This window comes from Salmo salar, chromosome ssa20 (genome assembly GCF_905237065.1).
Source record: "Salmo salar chromosome ssa20, Ssal_v3.1, whole genome shotgun sequence".
Lineage (NCBI taxonomy): Eukaryota > Metazoa > Chordata > Actinopteri > Salmoniformes > Salmonidae > Salmo > Salmo salar.
Window position 1 is genome coordinate 37478158 of NC_059461.1, and position 18465 is coordinate 37496622.

The following is an 18465-nucleotide window of genomic DNA, read 5'->3' on the forward strand; positions in this document are numbered from 1 at the left end:
AGAATGCTACTTGCGATGCAGGCGTTCTGTCCGGTTGACTTCATAGCCTTAACACCTCTGAACGTAATTTGCGAACCGAGTGCACATCGATTTACCATGTGGAATCCCATGAAAAATGTTGCCAGTCAAACGTCTACAGCGGGAGGTCCATAAAACACAGCTCGCTGATCCACATTTGGTGCGATGTGTGCAAGCCTTTACAGAAACCTGAAGTTATCCCCATGCATGCATCACTATAACATACAGCACACAGTGACATCTGTGTGAGCTAAGAGGTTAAGTACTCTCGGCCAGCAAACACTGTTGGTGTGTCTGAGCACTAAGTCTGTTGGCTCTGTCCCAAATGGTTCCATATTCCAATTTATAGTGCACTACTTTTGACCTGAGCTCATTATAGTTCACTATAAAGGTGATGTTTGGGATGCTATATGTTATTAACTGATTTATGGTGCATTTTCAAGAATGTATGGGGTGTTGTAGTTAAACACCCAAAACTATTTTAGATTTGACACTGACACTCCACTCTTCCCTCATCTGACCGATGACTTGCAAATAGGGTTGGAAAGGGAGGGTATATTACTGGAAACTTTCGAATTTCACCAGTAAACTACCAGAATTTTTGTATCTTTCAAGGATTTTATGTAGTCTACCAGTCATCTAGTGGCCCTTTTGGGTAGTTAACCCTTGTGTTGTCTTAATTAACCTGTTGGGGCTCGGGGGCAGTATTGAGACATTTTGAAAAAAATATGTGCCCATTTTTAACTGCCTCCTACACCAACTCAGAAGCTAGGATATGCATATTATTAACACATTCGGATAGAAGATTTTCTAAAACAGTTTGAATGGTGTCTGTAAGTATAACAAAACTCATATTGCAGGCAAAAACCTGTGAAAAATAGATTTAAAAAAATGTGAATTTTGTGACTGTACTATTTAGTGTCATTGTTTTATAGATACCATAGTGAGAAAGGATTCATTTCGCAACACCTACGGCTTCCACTAGATGTCAACGATCTTTATAAAGTTGTTTGAAGCGTCTATGATAAACAGAGAGCAAATTAGAATCCAAGGAAGTTGACATGTCATCACTTCATTTTTTTGCGCCTGCGCATAAATCTGAGAAACGTGAGTTTTGTCTTCATTGTTTATCTCGACATAGGATAGGTTGTGTGAAAATATTACTGATGTTTAACGTTAAAAATGGACCAAAAGATTAATGCTAAACAACATTTGACATGTTTGAACGAACATAAATAGATTATTTACTAGGTTTTTTTAGCTTTTCGGCGTGATTTTACAGTCCCCCACCACGTTTTGTGGGAGCATAATGAACGCTAAGTACTTGGTGTTATTTGGACATAAATTATGAACTTTGTCAAAAGAAACCACATTTGTTCCGGACCTGGGATGCCTTCCGGACCTGGGATGCCTGTCTTCTGATGGAGATAATCAAAGGTAAGGGGATATTTACAATGTTATTATCGATTTTAGATGATGCTAACTGTATAGCATAGCCTGTTGTTCTTAGCATAGCACCCCGTTTATTGCAAAATGTGATTTCCCAGTAAAGTTATTTTGAGATCTGGCCATTCGGTAGCAATTACGAGATGATAATATATTATTCTTTGAATGACAATATTATAATTTACCAATGTTTTCGAATAGTAATTTTGTTATGTTCACCGGAAGCATTTCAGAGAAGAAAAAATCTGAATTTCACGCTACTGTAAAATGCTGTTTTTGGATATAAATATGAACTTGATGGAACAAAAAATGCATGTATTGTATAACATAATGTCCTAGGAGTGTCATCTGATGGAGATTGACAAAAGTTAGTGCATAATTCAAGCTGGTTTCTGCTTTTGGTGACGCCTGACCTTGAATTGAAAATGGATGTTGGTACTTTTGTGGCTATGTACTGTCCTAACATAATCTAACTTTATGCTTTTGCCGTAAAGCCTCTTTGAAAATCGAACAATGTGGTTAGATTAAGGAGATGTTTATCATTTAAATTGTGTAAAATAGTTGATTGTTTGAGAAATTGAAATTATTAGATTTTTGATGTTTTGAATTTCCAGCCTTGTTAGCAATCCCGGCTCGGGGTTCATTGCTAACCTGTAGCCCCAACAGGTTTTAAGGGTAAAAAATTATCCGCCACTATGTTTAACAGCAAAGAAAACCCCCTAAATTATATTTTTTCAACTTGAAATTTGATGACTTTTCCTAGAGTGACCCCAACATTAGAAAAGGTGAAACATATTTTAATGAAAGCTGTACACCACCAGGGTACAAAGATTGTCTTAGAGTCATTTTTGATCCAGCAGTTATAAAATCATTCACACACCACACACACACACACACACACACACACACACACACACACACACACACACACACACACACACACACACACACACACACACACACACACACACACACAATGAGAAATTGAGATTGTGTGTGTTACTGATTGAACTGAAGGGGAAGATCACCATGGTTGGCACAATTAGAAAGAACAGGCCTGAGCTCCTCCCTGCACTCCTCGCAACAAGGGGGAGAAAGGCCATCCCTTCAAAGTTTGCCTTTATGCTCACCACCACTCTAGTTTCTTACCTCCCAAAGAGCAACAAGAATGTGATCCTCCACACTGCCCAAAACAGCTGAGATCAGTGATCGTGAGGACAGAAAGCCAGCCATCATCCTAGACTACAACCACAACAAAGGAGGCGTGGACAACCTGGACAAGGTGATTGGAACTTACAGCTGCAGGAGGATGACTGCCCACTGGCCCCTGGTCATCTTCCATAACATCATTGATGTGTCCTCATACAATGCCTTTGTGATATGGAACAAGATCAATCCTACCTGGATGCCTGATAAGCAGAACAAGAGGAGGGTGCTCCTGGAGCAGCTGGGAAAGGCACTTGTAACCCTACACATTCAAAGAAGGGAGCACCTCCCCCGCACAGCAGCCTATGCAGAGCTTGTGAAAGCTGTTCAGGGGGCTGAATCTTGTCCTGATCCATCTGAGGCTGCAACTGGAGCAGCCAAGAGGAGGAGGTGCCGATTCTGCCCCCCAAATAAGGACTGTAAAACAAATACTATGTGCTGCACATGTGAGAAATACATCTACAAAGTCCATGCACACACACTTGCATACTGTCCTACATGTGCTAATTAGTGTTGATTGATTTATGTTCTTCACATTTTTGTATCTATTATCTTATGTTATTCTTATTTATTGTTGTTGTTTATACACCTTGTGGGTGGGGGCAATGGTTAAAAAAATGGGAAAAGACTAGTGTTTTGTAGTGTAATTCCTCATTGTACAGTATATAAGAATATATCATTATGTTGCCAAAAAATGTCAAGACTGTTATTGTTTCCCTTTAATAAAACACATTCAAAACTTTCTGCACATTTCTGCTACTTTCTTAGGCTATACAAGTGCTATCTCTTGCTAAAAAAATTATGTTTACACCTATGCAATACCTTTAGCAATAATAATAATAATAATAATAATAATAAAGAATTATGACAGGTGTGTTGTAATAAAAAAGAGTGGTGTCCATTGATTAAATGAAGTCTTTCTGCATTGTGAAGAGGGAAAACCCAGATATTCACAAAGTTTGTGATGAATGTGTTAAGGGAATTTTCAATTCCAATAATGCATTTAATCTTTAACCAATTCACCGAGGTTTGTAAGACCCTGGGTTCACTAATAATTGGGCAAAGTCTCAGATTTTATAAAAAAGCTTCACAGATCTTTATTCATGAGAGCTCTAAAGTCAGAAATGAGGACCCAGTCCTTTTATAACACACACACACATTCCTATCTTTAGACCACTCCCTGCTCAAACAACCAGTACTTTTCCACTAACCACAAAGAACCATAAAAGTTGTCACATTTTTCAAGGCTTTCACCTCCCCTCCCCGTTGGGACCCTCTTGGTTTGAAACCCTCTAATGATTTTCTATTATCTACTCTACAACTTCATTCTGTTTACATCCCTACTAAAGAATATAACATCATAGTATTACAATTCTAACAGATCTACCCACCTCCTTGTTTTATCTTCTCATGATTCTCAAACATTTCACACTATCATACAATTTCAGAGTGGAGCACTTTAGCCATTATATTAACACATACAAATTATTCTATCCGAATGGCAGGTTGTTACTTTGCTTTATTTTAGGGGTTTAGTGAATTTTTGTGAATTCTTTACCCGTAGGACAAGGGGAGAATACAGAATGTTAAGACTACACAAGGGTTAAGATTAACACAGGCGTCTGTAATTTCTCTTGCCATCTCTCTGCCCTTTTCACATGTAAAATATATAAAATAATTAAATAAGATGATTTAAAAATAAAATGACAAATCTGTAAAGCATTATCCTAAATATGAACCATAAACTTAGTAAACAACATTGGTGTTTACGCGTGGCTCAGTTAGTAGAGCATGCCACTTGCAATGCCAGGGTTATGAGTTCAATTTCCACAAGGGACCAGTATGATGTATTCACTCACTACTGTAAGTTGCTCTGGATAACATTGTCTGCTAAAATGTAACATGAGGGGTTTTAGCATGAAATATCCTTATATATTTTTGCAGACTATTATTTATTTTACTATGTGAATATGTATTTGTTCTCAATGTTTTTCCGGCAAACTGGTGGCAGTTGTGAAAAAAGTCAACAGTTGGATGAGTTGCAGAGGTAATTGAAAATAATGGCATTATTCATTAAATGTTTATTTAATCAATTAGCCTATTATCTACTAGAAACTCATGGACAATATGGACACATAGATAAAAAAAAAAAGAATGCTATATATGAATTAAAAAAATGCCGGTATAAATTACCAAAGTTATGATTGATTGCCATAGATTTTCTGTTAGTTACCAAAATTACTAAAGATTCCGTTAACTTTGGTTAATTACCGGTAGCTTTGCAACCCTACTTGCAAACTATGGTGTTCCTTCCTATAGTATTAGTGACGTCTGTCCAAGACTGTTCAAGAAACACACTGTTCTTTAATGTTTATAATCTGTCCTCCCTCACTAAGTGTCAATTCCACATTTTAATGGAATAATGTCTCTACTTACATAATCAAATACTTCCCAGGTTTTAATGGAGGTCGCAATGCTTTTATTTCATGTTTGTTTTATTGAGTGCTGATGATAGTAGTCTTTGAGTCTGGTGTTTGCAATGGCCTACTCTTACCGTGGTTGGCTACCCTGAACATGCCGAAACAATCCTTAGTTCCAGTTGGTTGTTTGACCAATGCACGGGAGGAGTTCCATGGGATCTACATGAGAAGGTTGTGTCTGAAATGGCACCCTATTCCCTATATAGTTTGACCAGAGCCCTAAAAAGTAGTGCACTATATAGGAAATAGGGTGCCATTTTGGACAAACGCAAGTTAGAGAGGGACAGAGTTACATTGTGTGCTTTTGACATTCTGTGTAACCTTACATAAACTGCATCCAGCCAACAAATGCATATGTGAGGATGCTGTTCATCAACTACAGCTCGGCCTTCAATACCATAGTGCCCTATAAGCTCATTACAAAGCTCACAGCCCTGGGTCTGAACTCCTCCCTATGCAACTGGGTCCTGGACTTCCTGACTGGCCGCCCCCAGGTGGTGAAGGTAGGCAACCTTATCTCCTCTACACTGATCCTCAACACGGAGGCCCCACAAGGGTGTGTCCTCAGTCCCCTCCTGTATTCCCTGTATACCCACGACTGCGTGGCCTCAGACAGTTCCAACGCCATCATCAAGTTTGCTGACGACATGACAGTAGTAGGTCTGATCAACAACAACGACGAGACAGCCTACAGGAAGGAGGTAGGCACTCTGACGGCATGGTGCCAGATAAACAACCCCTCCCTCGACGTTTGCGAAACAAAGAAGCTGATTGAGGACTTCAGGAGGAACCAGGCTGGACGCCCCCATCCTCATCAACGGGGCCGCCATGGAGATGGTCAATAACTTCAAAATCCTCGGCGTACACATCTCAGTGAAGCTGAAATGGTCTAACCACACGGACAACGTAGTGAAGAAGGCACGACGGTGACTCTTCAACCCCAAATTCGGCCTGTCCTCGAGGGCCCTCTTAGTGTTCTACAGGAGCACCATCGAGAGTATGTTGTTGGGCCATAACAGCCTGATATGGCAACTCCACCGCCGCAGACCGCAAGGCTCTTCAGAGGGTGTACATGCAGCCAATTGCACCATGGGGTGCACACTGCCCTACAGGACACCTACAACACCAGGTGTCGCAGGAAGCCAAGAAGATCCTCAGGGACCCCAGACACCAAACCATGACCTGTCCTCCCCGCTTCAATCACTCAGACATTGCAGTACAGAAGCATCATGGCAAAAACTGAAAGACTGGCCAATAGTTTCTACCCTCAGACCATCAGGCTGCTGAATAGCCACCACTAGTCAGCTACCTGCTCCCCCCTCCAACTGCTACTTCACCTATGGACACCCCCAAATCCTCAACTCTCACTTACCTTCCCTGCTAGCCTATGGACATTCTTTAGCCTGCTGCCCCCCCCCCCTTCTACCTACTCCCCCTTTAAATTTCATTTGGGATTTTAGCGCTGAACTTCCACGATATAGCTTGAATAGAGCCTTAAGAGTGCCTTTTTGGTTCAGGAAAGGTGGTCATACAATGGATCATTTAACTATTTGATTTAGAGCTTTAGGACCCCATTAAGTATAAAAAAAATATAGAAAACAATTATTGGTAACACTTTACTTCACACCCAGTGTCATAACACGTTATGACACGCTCATAACCATGTCATAATATGTCATAACAGCTGACATAACACTGTCATGGCCCATATATTTATGTGACATATATTGCGTTATTTTATGGCTGGTTATGACTCCTACATAAGAGTGTCAAAACCCACATTTATTCAAATTATTTTTTTTCCCTGACAAGAAGTTTCCTTTCGTTTAAAGTTAGTTTCTTAAATCCTTTGTTGCTGTTGTAATTCATTCTTTAGAATTATGCTTCTTTCATCATATTTTAAATAACTTGTAGAAAATATACTTTATGACACTGTCAAGAAGCATTATGACCATCACAATCATACAAGCCAGATAGGCCTATCACGTACATGCCCTTAAATCAGTCAAAAAGAGGGTGTCTTGTCCTGCTCCTGAAATCTGCTCCTGCATTCATCCCAGTAATCAGCAACAGAGGGGTATGTGCAATTACAATAATACTTTATGGTCAATTTAAAATATATATATATATATATATAACATAAACATACTGTTGACACGTAGGGTATGGTGTAATGTGTTTTGCCTTGTGTGGTTTTGTGGGTTTTTATACTCTTGTGTAGGTGTCATAACCAGCCATAAAAACACGCAATATATGTCACAATAGGTGTAAATATATGTGTCATGACAGTGATAACAGGTTATGACAAGTTAAATCAGTTGTTATGAAATATTATGACTTGGTTATGACCGTGTTATAACCTGTTATGATGCTGGGTGTCACATAAAGTTAAAATTATTTGATAAAATATAAAATTTGTCCTTTACTACTATACCCCATAGAAAACACATTGCATTCATAAATGGTAACAAAGACAGTAAAAAAAAAATCATAAGGAATAAGGATTTTAGTGTCTATCTAGCAGATATAAGAAAGCTCCTGAAATATATATATGTATTTTTACACTTATTTTACCCCTTATTTTTGTTTGCACAAAACTACCTCCATACGTGCGTTCATTTGTATGGGTTACCTTCAGACGAGTTGTAGAGCAAAACAGTGAACACCATCTTATTTGTGATAATCTCATCTTTCCATAGAGTGGTCATACTAGTTAGTAGGCTAAGAAGTTTTTGCTTTGGACGTTTTCATCAGAAGACTGATTTCTTATGGTCTGGAAAACACCGCTGTAGGTCGGTCACCTTACACCACAGATGTGGAAGGCCGACATAGGCAGATGTGGTGATTAAGAAGCATCTCATGCAAAAAAATCTCTAATTTAAAATGATTTTGATGGCAATTTTTGTATCATGTTGGGTAAATAACGGGTTAAATATGTGTAAAAAAATATATATATATTTTGTGAGCTTTTTTATGCCTCCTAGATACTGTATAGGGCAGATACTTCAAAACCTTTTTCAAAACCTATTTTTTGATTTATGAATGTGTTATTCAATGTGTCCCTCCCCCCAACAGTTTAATTTAAATGTAATTTTTTTGACAGAGGAAATTGATGTCAATGAATGGTCAATAGGCCTATGTCAGTTTGTGACAACTGCTGATGTACTCTATGTGCTTTCTAAAATACATTTTATTGACTGATTGAGTTAGTTAGGTTTCAGTTGCTGGTCACTCGTGTTGAAGCACTGGTATTTGCCTCAGGCTGCTGGTACTCAGATCTAGTCCAATAGTGGGTTAATGGGAGAACCTATTTCTAGAGGTCCCACACACATTACGCACAACAACAAAAAGATGATGGCTTTTTCTGAATAACACAATATGTGTAAGCTACAGAGGAACTGGAACCAACAAGCTCTCACAGTCTCACTGCAAAATTAGACAGTTTCTCCCTGACTGTAACACTGATGCTAACTGCTGCATATTTTACCTCTTTGCTATGCCATCTATTTTGAACCTTTAAATGTTATTATGCAATTACCTTCCTTATTCCTGGCAGAAACTCAGTTCCTTGAGTGTATTCTTTCCTTCCTTTCTATCTCTTTCTCTAGAAAACATTTCAGCTGTTCATGCATAATTGAGTTATGCCTTGATTTGGACTCTCAGGTCTGGCTGAGCAAGAACCCGTACAATCTCAGACCGCCATAGATTACATGGCACATACAGTTGAAGTCAGAAGTTTACATACACTTAGGTTGGAGTCTACTGGTGCTGCTACTCTCTGGTCATCATATATACATAGTCACTTTAACCATATCTACATGTACATACTACCTCAATCAGCCTGACTAACCGGTGTCTGTATGTAACCACGCTACTTTTATAGCCGCGCTACTGTATATAGCCTGTTTTTGTACTGTTGTTTTATTTCTTTACTTACCTATTGTTCACCTAATACCTGTTTTGCACTATTGGTTAGAGCCTGTAAGTAAGCATTTCACTGTGAGGTCTACACCTGTTGTATTCGGCGCATGTGACAAATAAAATTTGATTTGAGTCATTAAAACTTGTTTTTCAACCACTCCACAAATTTCTTGTTAACAAACTATAGTTTTGGCAAGTTGGTTTGGACATCTACTTTGCGTATGACACAAGTAATTTTTCCAACAATTGCTTACATCATTTCACTTATAATTCACTGTATCACAATTCAAGTGGTCAGAAGTTTACATACACTAATTTGACTGTGCCTTTAAACAGCTTGGGAAATTCCAGAAAATGATGTCAGGGCTTTAGAAGCTTCTGATAGGCTAATTGACATCATTTGAGTCAATTGGAGGTGCACCTGTGGATGTATTTCAAGGCCTACCTTCAAACTCGGTGCCTCTTTGCTTGACATCATGGGAAAATCAAAAGAAATCAGCCAAGACCTCAGAAAAAAATGGTAGACCTCCACAAGTCTGGTTCATTCTTGGGAGCAATTTGCAAATGCCTGAAGGTACCACGTTCATCTGTACAAACAATAGTACGCAAGTATAAACACCATGGGACCACACAGCCGTCATACCGCTCAGGAAGGCGACGTGTTCTGTCTCCTAGAGATGAACATGCTTTGGTGTAAAAAGTGCAAAACAATCCCAGAACAACAGCAAAGGACCTTGTGAAGATACTGGAGGAAACAGGTACAAAAATATCTATATCCACAGTAAAACGAGTCCTATATTGTAACGGCTTTCTTCGGAAGGAGTGGACCAAAGCGCAGCGTGGTACGTGTTCATGATTTTTATTAACTATGAAACACTCAAACAAAATAACAAAACGAAAAGCCAAACAGTTCCATCAGGTAACGAATACAAAACAGAAAACAACTACCCACAAACACAGGTGGGAAAAAGGCTGCCTAAGTATGATTCCCAATCAGAGACAACGATAGACAGCTGCCTCTGATTAGAAACCATACTCGGCCAAAACAAAGAAATAGATAACACAGAATGCCCACCCCACATCACACCCTGACCTAACCAAACAGAGAAAAACGGATCTCTCAGGTCAGGGCGTGACAGTAACCCCCCCCCCTCCCCCCAAAGGTGCGGACTCCTGGCCGCAGACCTGAACCTATAGGGGAGGGTCCGGGTGGGCATCTACCCATGGTGGCAGCTCCGGTTCGGGGCGTAGCCCCCGCTCCGCCCGCTGATCCCTCCTCTTTTGTATCACCGGACTGTGGATCGTCGTCGGAGGAACCGGACCGTGAATCATCGCTGGAGGCTCTGAACTAGGAACCCCTGCTGGAGATTCCGGACTGCAGACCGCCGCTGAAGACTCTGGACTGCGGACCGCCGCTGAAGATTCTGGACTGCGGACCGCCGCTGAAGACTCTGGACTGCGGACCGCCGCTGAAGACTCTGGACTGCGGACCGCCGCTGAAGACTCTGGACTGCGGACCGCCGCTGAAGACTCTGGACTGCGGACCGCCGCTGAAGACTCTGGACTGCGGACCGCCGCTGAAGACTCTGGACTGCGGACCGCCGCTGAAGACTCTGGACTGCGGACCGCCGCTGAAGACTCTGGACTGCGGACCGCCGCTGAAGACTCTGGACTGCGGACCGCCGCTGAAGACTCTGGACTGCGGACCGCCGCTGAAGACTCCGGACTGCGGACCGTCGCTGAAGACTTCGGACTGCGGACCGTCGCTGAAGACTCCGGACTGCGGAGGCTCCGGACTGGAGACCATCGCCGTATGTTTCAGACCTATTGATCAGCTGTAGAGCCACACAACAGGATCTCTCCATGCTCTTCCTGTGTTGGTCACAGAACTGCAGACATAAGCAGGCAGCATCAGGGTTCCTGTGTCTCCCCTGGATGGATGTCTGAAGATCCATGAGGCAATTAACACTTCAAGTGTCCTCATTGGATCCACCCTAAGTGTTTTGCATCCTAAATGGCACTCTATTCCCTATCAGAGCCCATATATGCCCTGGTCAAAGTAGTGAATGTGGTGCCATTTGAGACACACAAAGTGTTGTGTTCACCCTAATGCACTCTGCTGGAGCCACATGCCTTGAGTAAATCACTATGTAGGATTAATGACCCAGCTTCCAATCTGTACCATAATGGTATGTGTCTGAGATCAGCAGACAGAGCAGTGGAGACTATTTACAGATTCTGAATCTGACTAGAGTAGGCTAGCCTGCCATATTGACTGAAGCCTATGTGTGGATGGGATGTTGCTGTTACACAAAGTTCATTATTACTGTACGCGCGTACACATGCATACACACATACTCGCATTCAAACGCGCACATGTGCACACAGACACACACACACACACACACACACATACACACATAGTTCCACACATGCACTCGAAAATAGCGCCACACATGCACTAAAATGCATACAGTTAGCCTCTTTTGTTTTTGTATTGTTGTTTTCCTTACTTTTTCTCTTTTTTCTCTTTTGTTCTTTCTATTGGTTGTTGGTTGTTTTGGCTGGGTTGGAGGGGGGCATTGGCTTGGGGGGGTGGAGGTGGGTGGAGGTTTTTCGGCGGGGCAGTGGGGGGGGTCTCAGATGGTTGAGGGGCAGCTCTCGGGGGATGTGTGGGAGGATCTTGGATGGTTAGTGCGCTTGACCCTGGTTGTTCCTGTGGATCGCTCTGGATGGGAGTGTCTGCTAGATGACTGAATATAATGTAAATGTAGATTGTATGTTTTAAAATTTGATAAAAAATAAATAAATGAACATTAGCACTGGGTATGTCCAAAATGGAACTCAATTGGCCCTGGTTAAAAGTAGATCGCTGCAATATATATGGAAAAGGTTGCCATTTTGGACTCAGACACTTTTTTTTGCGAGTGAGAGGGTGCTGCTGCATGACAGTGATCCTGTCAGACTCTGTAGTAAAACTTTTGTCGCTTGCATGTCTGTGTGAAGGCTGTGTCATCCTTTGTGACGTCATCTGTTGACGTGATTCCACATCAGTCAGGAAATGGCCTTGCTGAAGTACACAAGTATTTGGTTCAGATGCCTCTGACTCTCTCTCTCTCTCTGCCCTTAACTGAGATAGCAGTCAGATATGTGGGACTTCCTCAGAAAGAGAGTCATTCCCCTGAGGAATAGTCTCACCTTGGTGTGAACTGGTCTCACTGTTAAGGTCTCATAACTCACATTTCTTATCTGTGGGTGGGACGTCAGTAGGGTGGTCCCACTGGTAGTGTTTCTCCTGAAGGTCTCTGTGGTCAGACACAGGTCAAACTCACTGTTTAGTGTGATAACAGGCTTTTCCACAGGAAATCACTTTACTAAGGCTGCGGCCCAAATGGCACCCCATTCCATAGTGCACTACCTATTCGCCCCCTGGTCAAAAGTAGTGCACTATAGGGAATATGGTGCCATTTAGGATGCATTTCTAACCCGATATCTTACTTTTTTTTCAGCTCTTGGCTCCGTAACAAAGCCCCTCTGTAAGACAAAGCTGAAATTGACGGACCGAAAAATCTGATTTGGAAACACAAATTGAATCCAAACACTATGAAATTCAATTTAAAGACAGATTTGTTGTTTGTACGCTGAGATTCACTCCCAATTCAAGTGAAGTGCCATCAGATTGATGCTAAGGGAAGCTGACATCATTACCTGATTTATCTACCATTGTGTATTCAAACAAACCAGACTGTAATCCACATCCATATTTTCTGAGTGCCGTATAGGATGTAAATTGTCACACAATGTTCTGACTTATATGGAAGTGACTGTTTGATTGAGGAGGGTTGCAGCAGGCTACAGCTCTGGTGACTGTGTGACAGTGTGGCTCTGGGATGAAGTGTGAGCGTGCGTTTCTGTGCACCATACAGGATGCCATGTAGGATGCTTTGTCTTGGGATTTCTGTGAAAGTAACCGTTTGATTGAGGTGGGTTGTAGCAGGCTACAGAATAGCTCTGGTAACTGTGAAAGACAGTGTGTCTCTATGATATACTGTAGATCCTCATCAGTGAAAGACATGATAAGGCTGCACTGTGAGCTTTTTCTCTGACAGCCAGCCGGGTTGGTGTCGTGGTGGTGGGGGGGGCTGCAGTTGAGATGAAAACACTGTGATTGTTTGTACACGGCTGTGGTTGTTAAAACAATGGCAGCGTGTGTGAGAGCTAGCCTCTCATGGTGAATACCATGGTGGGGTTGATTCACACTTGATTGACAAAGCCCTGCCAATTGTGTCAGCGTGTCAGTCTGTGCTGTTCACTGGCGTCATTGTCAGGACCAGGTTTGTTGTTGCTCCCTCTGCCCTTTAACCATGCTGTCCTGACACCGGAAGTCAAGTAAACCAACTTATTTTAAGATATTGTTTTCAAAGCAGCAGGATCGGCACCTTTCCAGTGTGGTACAGACACTATATGGTTTCAAACATACAGAACTGTCCTTCCCTTAAAACACACAGACAGTCCAGTATATTATTCTATTTTATCAAATTTATTTTACACGTTCACCCACTGAAAAATCACTGGCCTCTACGGCTACGCACATCACTATATCTTACTTAAAATAAGTTGTTTTACTTGACTTCCGGTGTTGGGACAGCATGGTTAAAGGGCAGAGGGAGCAACAACAAACCTGGAAAGGTGCCTATCCTGCTGCTATGAAAACAATGACAGTGTGGTTTTGTTTGCTGCACACACTTCCTGTTAGAGTTGGTCTTCTCAGCTACATTTTCCTGTGACAGTCGATTCCAATTTGTGTTTGATGTCTGATAAGGGCTTAGAATGCCTCAAAGCCTAAAAAGGACTCCTTAACGATAGAAGCGCACACTGATAATTATACATAAAGCAATTAAGGAACATAATCTTATGAGAAAAAGCTCCATTCACCTCTATCTGGTTACAAATTAATTAATGGAAGAGGAGCACCTTCTCCAGATGAATCATCAGAAGAGCACATTTTACTTTCAAATATCTCCCCCTCATCCCGTAGTAGGCGGACACGTCCCTCTCATCAGATGCTCTCATTAAAATGAATGGAACCCCTCTTGATCTTCCTTGTTATTATTAGCCTGGAGGGAAAACAAGTCACTTGATTAGCCAGCTACACTGGACAGTCTCTCACCTGCATTGCCCAGGCCTGCTACACTATTTTAAGGAACCATTATTCATGTCTCTTTGTTTCGCTCCATAAAGGGGAGGCGTAAAGGGGAGGCACGTTCCATCCCATTGAGCTACTGAGCATAGATTTAATTATTGTCCGCTCTCCCTTTCATCCACTCTACTTTCTTTCGACATAGCGTTATTTGGGGTTATTGCAGACTCTTTGCAAGGACAGGCATTCTCTCAATGTAATCTGTCACATAGATGAGGGATCTGACTAACAAGTGTGTGTGTGTGTGTGTGTGTGTGTGCATGTTCATGTGTGTGTGTGTGTGTGCATGTTCATGTGTGTTTTTGTGTGTGTGTGTCTACCTTATAGCAGACATCACTCCCCACTCCAGGATGTGTGACTGTGACGTGGATGTGTCCTCAGAGCCCACCAGTCCCAGGCTCTATGGTGAGTCCTCTGACAAATACTACCATGTGGACCGCTGGCAGAAGCTCCGCACCGCCGTCCGCAAGCTGGAGTTCTGGGAGAACTTCACCGCCGAGCTCATCGGGAGTGGCTTCTTCTCCAAAGTCTACAAGGTACCTGGTCCCTCCCTAGCCATCTGTAGTGAACCTAGCATGCCTCCCAAATTGCACCCTACTACCTATATAGTGCACTCCTTTTGACCAGAGCCCTATGGGCCCTGATAAAAATAGCGTACTATATACACAATAGGGTTCCATTTGCGCTGCATACTTAAGACAAAGCATGTTTTGTGTTGGATCTAATTGGAACGTAGTGGCCAGGAATGTCTGAGCATACTGGCCATCAATCTGTTTCATTTTATGTGATGATTTAATCACAATTAAATAATGGAGTCGTTATTTAATTTACATGCAAAAACAGCTCCTTTCACACAGTCACTTAACCTGCTTTTTTGTACAGGTTTCATTACTAGATCTTGAGCAGGTTTTTGTTAGTGGTTAAACTGTAAAAATGTGTCTGTTTCTCTCAGGTGATTCACAGTACTGTAAAATAACTTGTGTCTGTTTCTCTCAGGTGATTCACAGTACTGTGAAATAACTCGTGTCTGTTTCTCTCAGGTGATTCACAGTACGAGCCATAAGGTGATGGTGGTGAAGATCTATAAGAATGATGTGGACCAGGATAGCATCGTGCGTGAGATCAGCTTACTGCAAAAACTCTCCCATCCCAACATAGTCAGGTATTAGTCAGTTACTCACACCTTTTTGTGATGACGACTTATAATATTTGGTATATGACCTTATTGATACCATGTAAGAATTTTGCATAATTGCTTATTAATTAAAATAAATATTAATAGATGCATTGTACCTGTCAAATAAATGTAATAAATTAAACGAAAATTGTTTAGATAAGATTAAGCCTGATAAGCTTATAATGTTTGACTTATGTAATATTATCTGTGTTAGTACAGGGCATACACTATGAATGGGAATGCTAGGAAGCTTTGTGTACTTTATGTCGTGCAGCCAATGGCTCCAGAACATAATCATCTAGTAGCCACAAAGGCCTATTCTACCCATCTGAAGTGGTTACATAAGGTGTGAAGGCATAGTTTCAAGTGGATGTTATGATGCACACCACAGAATCATGGCATACCTTTCCTGAATTCCAATCCAAAATATAGGGTATTATACTGTACTTCCAGTCATACTTATGCTAAATATAGCTACCCAGAAATCACCTTTGTCTCAAGACATCTCCAGACAGCTTAATTTATGTCTTAAGACGTCTCAAGACATCTCCAGACAACTTCATTTATATGTCTTAACATGTCTCAAGACATCTCCAGACAACTTCATTTATATGTCTTAATATGTCTCAAGACATGGTGATGACTGGGTATGTATACACATGCTGCTGAGTCTGTGAGGTGCAGTAATGGCCACAGCAGGAGGGACATAGTACTACCTTGTCACGTAGGCCAGCTCTACCCTTATGAAGTGGTTACATAAGGTGTGAAGGCATTGTGTTTGTCCAAGCAATCTTATTTTAGCCTTTCTTTCAAGGCCACAGTATCAGTGGTTATTAAACAGCACAGTTTATCTGCTGAGGTCAGAGCGTAGAGAGTCAATGATGAAGACAAATATGAGTCCAATACAATATTTCCCTGGCACAGATAGGGCATCCAGCCCTCTGTGAGTGGGCCCTACTCAAACAATGATGTGAAAATCTGAATCATTTCTAATGTTGGAGCCTGAGAACATTGCCTTCCTCAGACACAGTGCTCCAAACCCAAATAGAACCCTATTCCCTATATAGTAAACTTCTTTAAACCAGGGCCCATGGGGTGCAATTTGGAACGCACTCACCGTGAGAATGGCAATGTTATCAGGCTCCAACGTCAGAGCATTGTAAGGAGACTGATATGTTCGGTGGTTTATTGTAAGCCGTTGGTAATAGCCTTTCAGTCAAGGTATACTGTAAACCAGTGTCTGGAATGGATGTAGTTTTGAGGTTGTTAATCTCGGGTGAGCACTGGCCACCGGCGAGTTTCTTGATGTTGTTTCTGTTCACAAGAGCCTAGGTTATTGTTGAATGTCTGGCTCAGCTGGTCGTCAAAACATGTTTTCAGCCCTGAGCATCTTATAGAACTTATTGTATATTATCACCTGGGAGACAGATTGTGTGAAGACCGGTGGGGCCAGGAGTGGTGGTCTTAATAACCGCTCAACCATCTTCAAGCACATCGATTGTACAGTATATTCTAAATTCATTATGATTCCGCATTATAATTCTGTTGTCCATATAAAATCAAAGTGTATTGGTCACATACACATATTTTGCAGATGTTATTGCAGGTGTAGCGAAATGCTTGTGGTCCTAGCTCCAACAGGGCAGTAGTATCTAACAAGTCACAATAATTCACAAATCTAAAAGTAAAATAATGGAAATAAGAAATATATGAATAATATATTGTTGTGATTTATTCTAGGTATCTGGGGATATGTGTGAAGGAAGATAAACTCTACCCTATTTTAGAGGTGAGTGTTAATTTCTCCTCCTTGTACGGATGACGACTTCACATTCTAGTGAGATGAGTGGGGAGACACACTGTCTGTTTCTAGGACATGTACCCTGTACGTATAGAAGGTTGGGTTGTGTGTGAGCTGCTCCATCTGGGCAAATATGCCCTGTAGCGACTGAAACATGTTGGGTTTTACAATAAAGAAGCAGTTTTATCAACTTCCAATAGTTGCTGAATTTCCTCTTAACTTCAGTTTGCTACTCAATTCTTGCCCCTTGGTTGGAGATCCAGGTGTGGCAGTGTTCCTTATCCTTTGAACTCAACTCTTATTTCCAGGTCTGTTTCAGTATGTGAGACTAATCTAATGAGGTGTCTATCTGTTTCATCATGTTAGTGGGGGCTGATGGGTGTCTATCTGTTTCAGTGTGTTAGTGGGGGTTGATGGGACATCTGTATGTTTCAGTATGTTAGTGGGGGTTGATGGGATGTCTGTATGCTTCAGTATGTGAGGCTGACGGGCTTTCTATCTGTTTTAGTGTGTTAGTGGGGGTTGATGGGTGCCTATCTATTTCAGTATGTTAGTGGGGGTTGATGGGATGTCTGTATGTTTCAGTATGTTAGTGGGGGTTGATGGGACATCTGTATGTTTCAGTATGTTAGTGGGGGTTGATGGGATGTCTGTATGTTTCAGTATGTTAGTGGGGGTTGATGGGATGTCTGTATGCTTCAGTATGTGAGGCTGACGGGCTTTCTATCTGTTTTAGTGTGTTAGTGGGGGTTGATGGGTGCCTATCTATTTCAGTATGTTAGTGGGGGTTGATGGGATGTCTGTATGTTTCAGTATGTTAGTGGGGGTTGATGGGATGTCTGTATGTTTCAGTATGTTAGTGGGGGTTGGTGGGCTGTCTGTCTGTTTTAGTATGTGAGGTTGACGGGCTTTCTATCTGTTTCAGTATGTTAGTGGGGGTTGGTGGGCTGTCTGTCTGTTTTAGTATGTGAGGTTGACGGGCTTTCTATCTGTTTCAGTATGTTAGTGGGGGTTGATGAGGTGTCTATCTGTTTCAGTATGTTAGTGGAGGATGTCTGGAGGAACTGTTGGCCAGGAAGGATGTGTCTCTGTGCTGGAGGGAGAAGGTGGACCTGGCCTGTGACATCACCAGAGGAATGATCTACCTGCATTACAAGAACATCTACCACAGGGACCTCAACTCCAAGGTACAGTAGACCAGGGGACAACCCCACCC

At 41.7% G+C, this 18465-nt stretch overlaps 1 protein-coding gene across 1 annotated transcript in view; it reads left to right on the forward strand.

The window, feature by feature from the left end:
- Positions 1-18465, forward strand: part of LOC106580534 (dual specificity testis-specific protein kinase 1) — a 47974-nt gene that overhangs the window by 5653 nt on the left and 23856 nt on the right. Inside the window, exons 2-5 of the mRNA XM_045703281.1 lie at positions 14599-14807; positions 15312-15433; positions 17189-17237; positions 18287-18436. Of these exons, the coding sequence (XP_045559237.1) occupies positions 14622-14807; positions 15312-15433; positions 17189-17237; positions 18287-18436 (507 nt within the window). The 5' untranslated portion in view covers positions 14599-14621. The remainder of the gene's footprint in view (positions 1-14598; positions 14808-15311; positions 15434-17188; positions 17238-18286; positions 18437-18465) is intronic.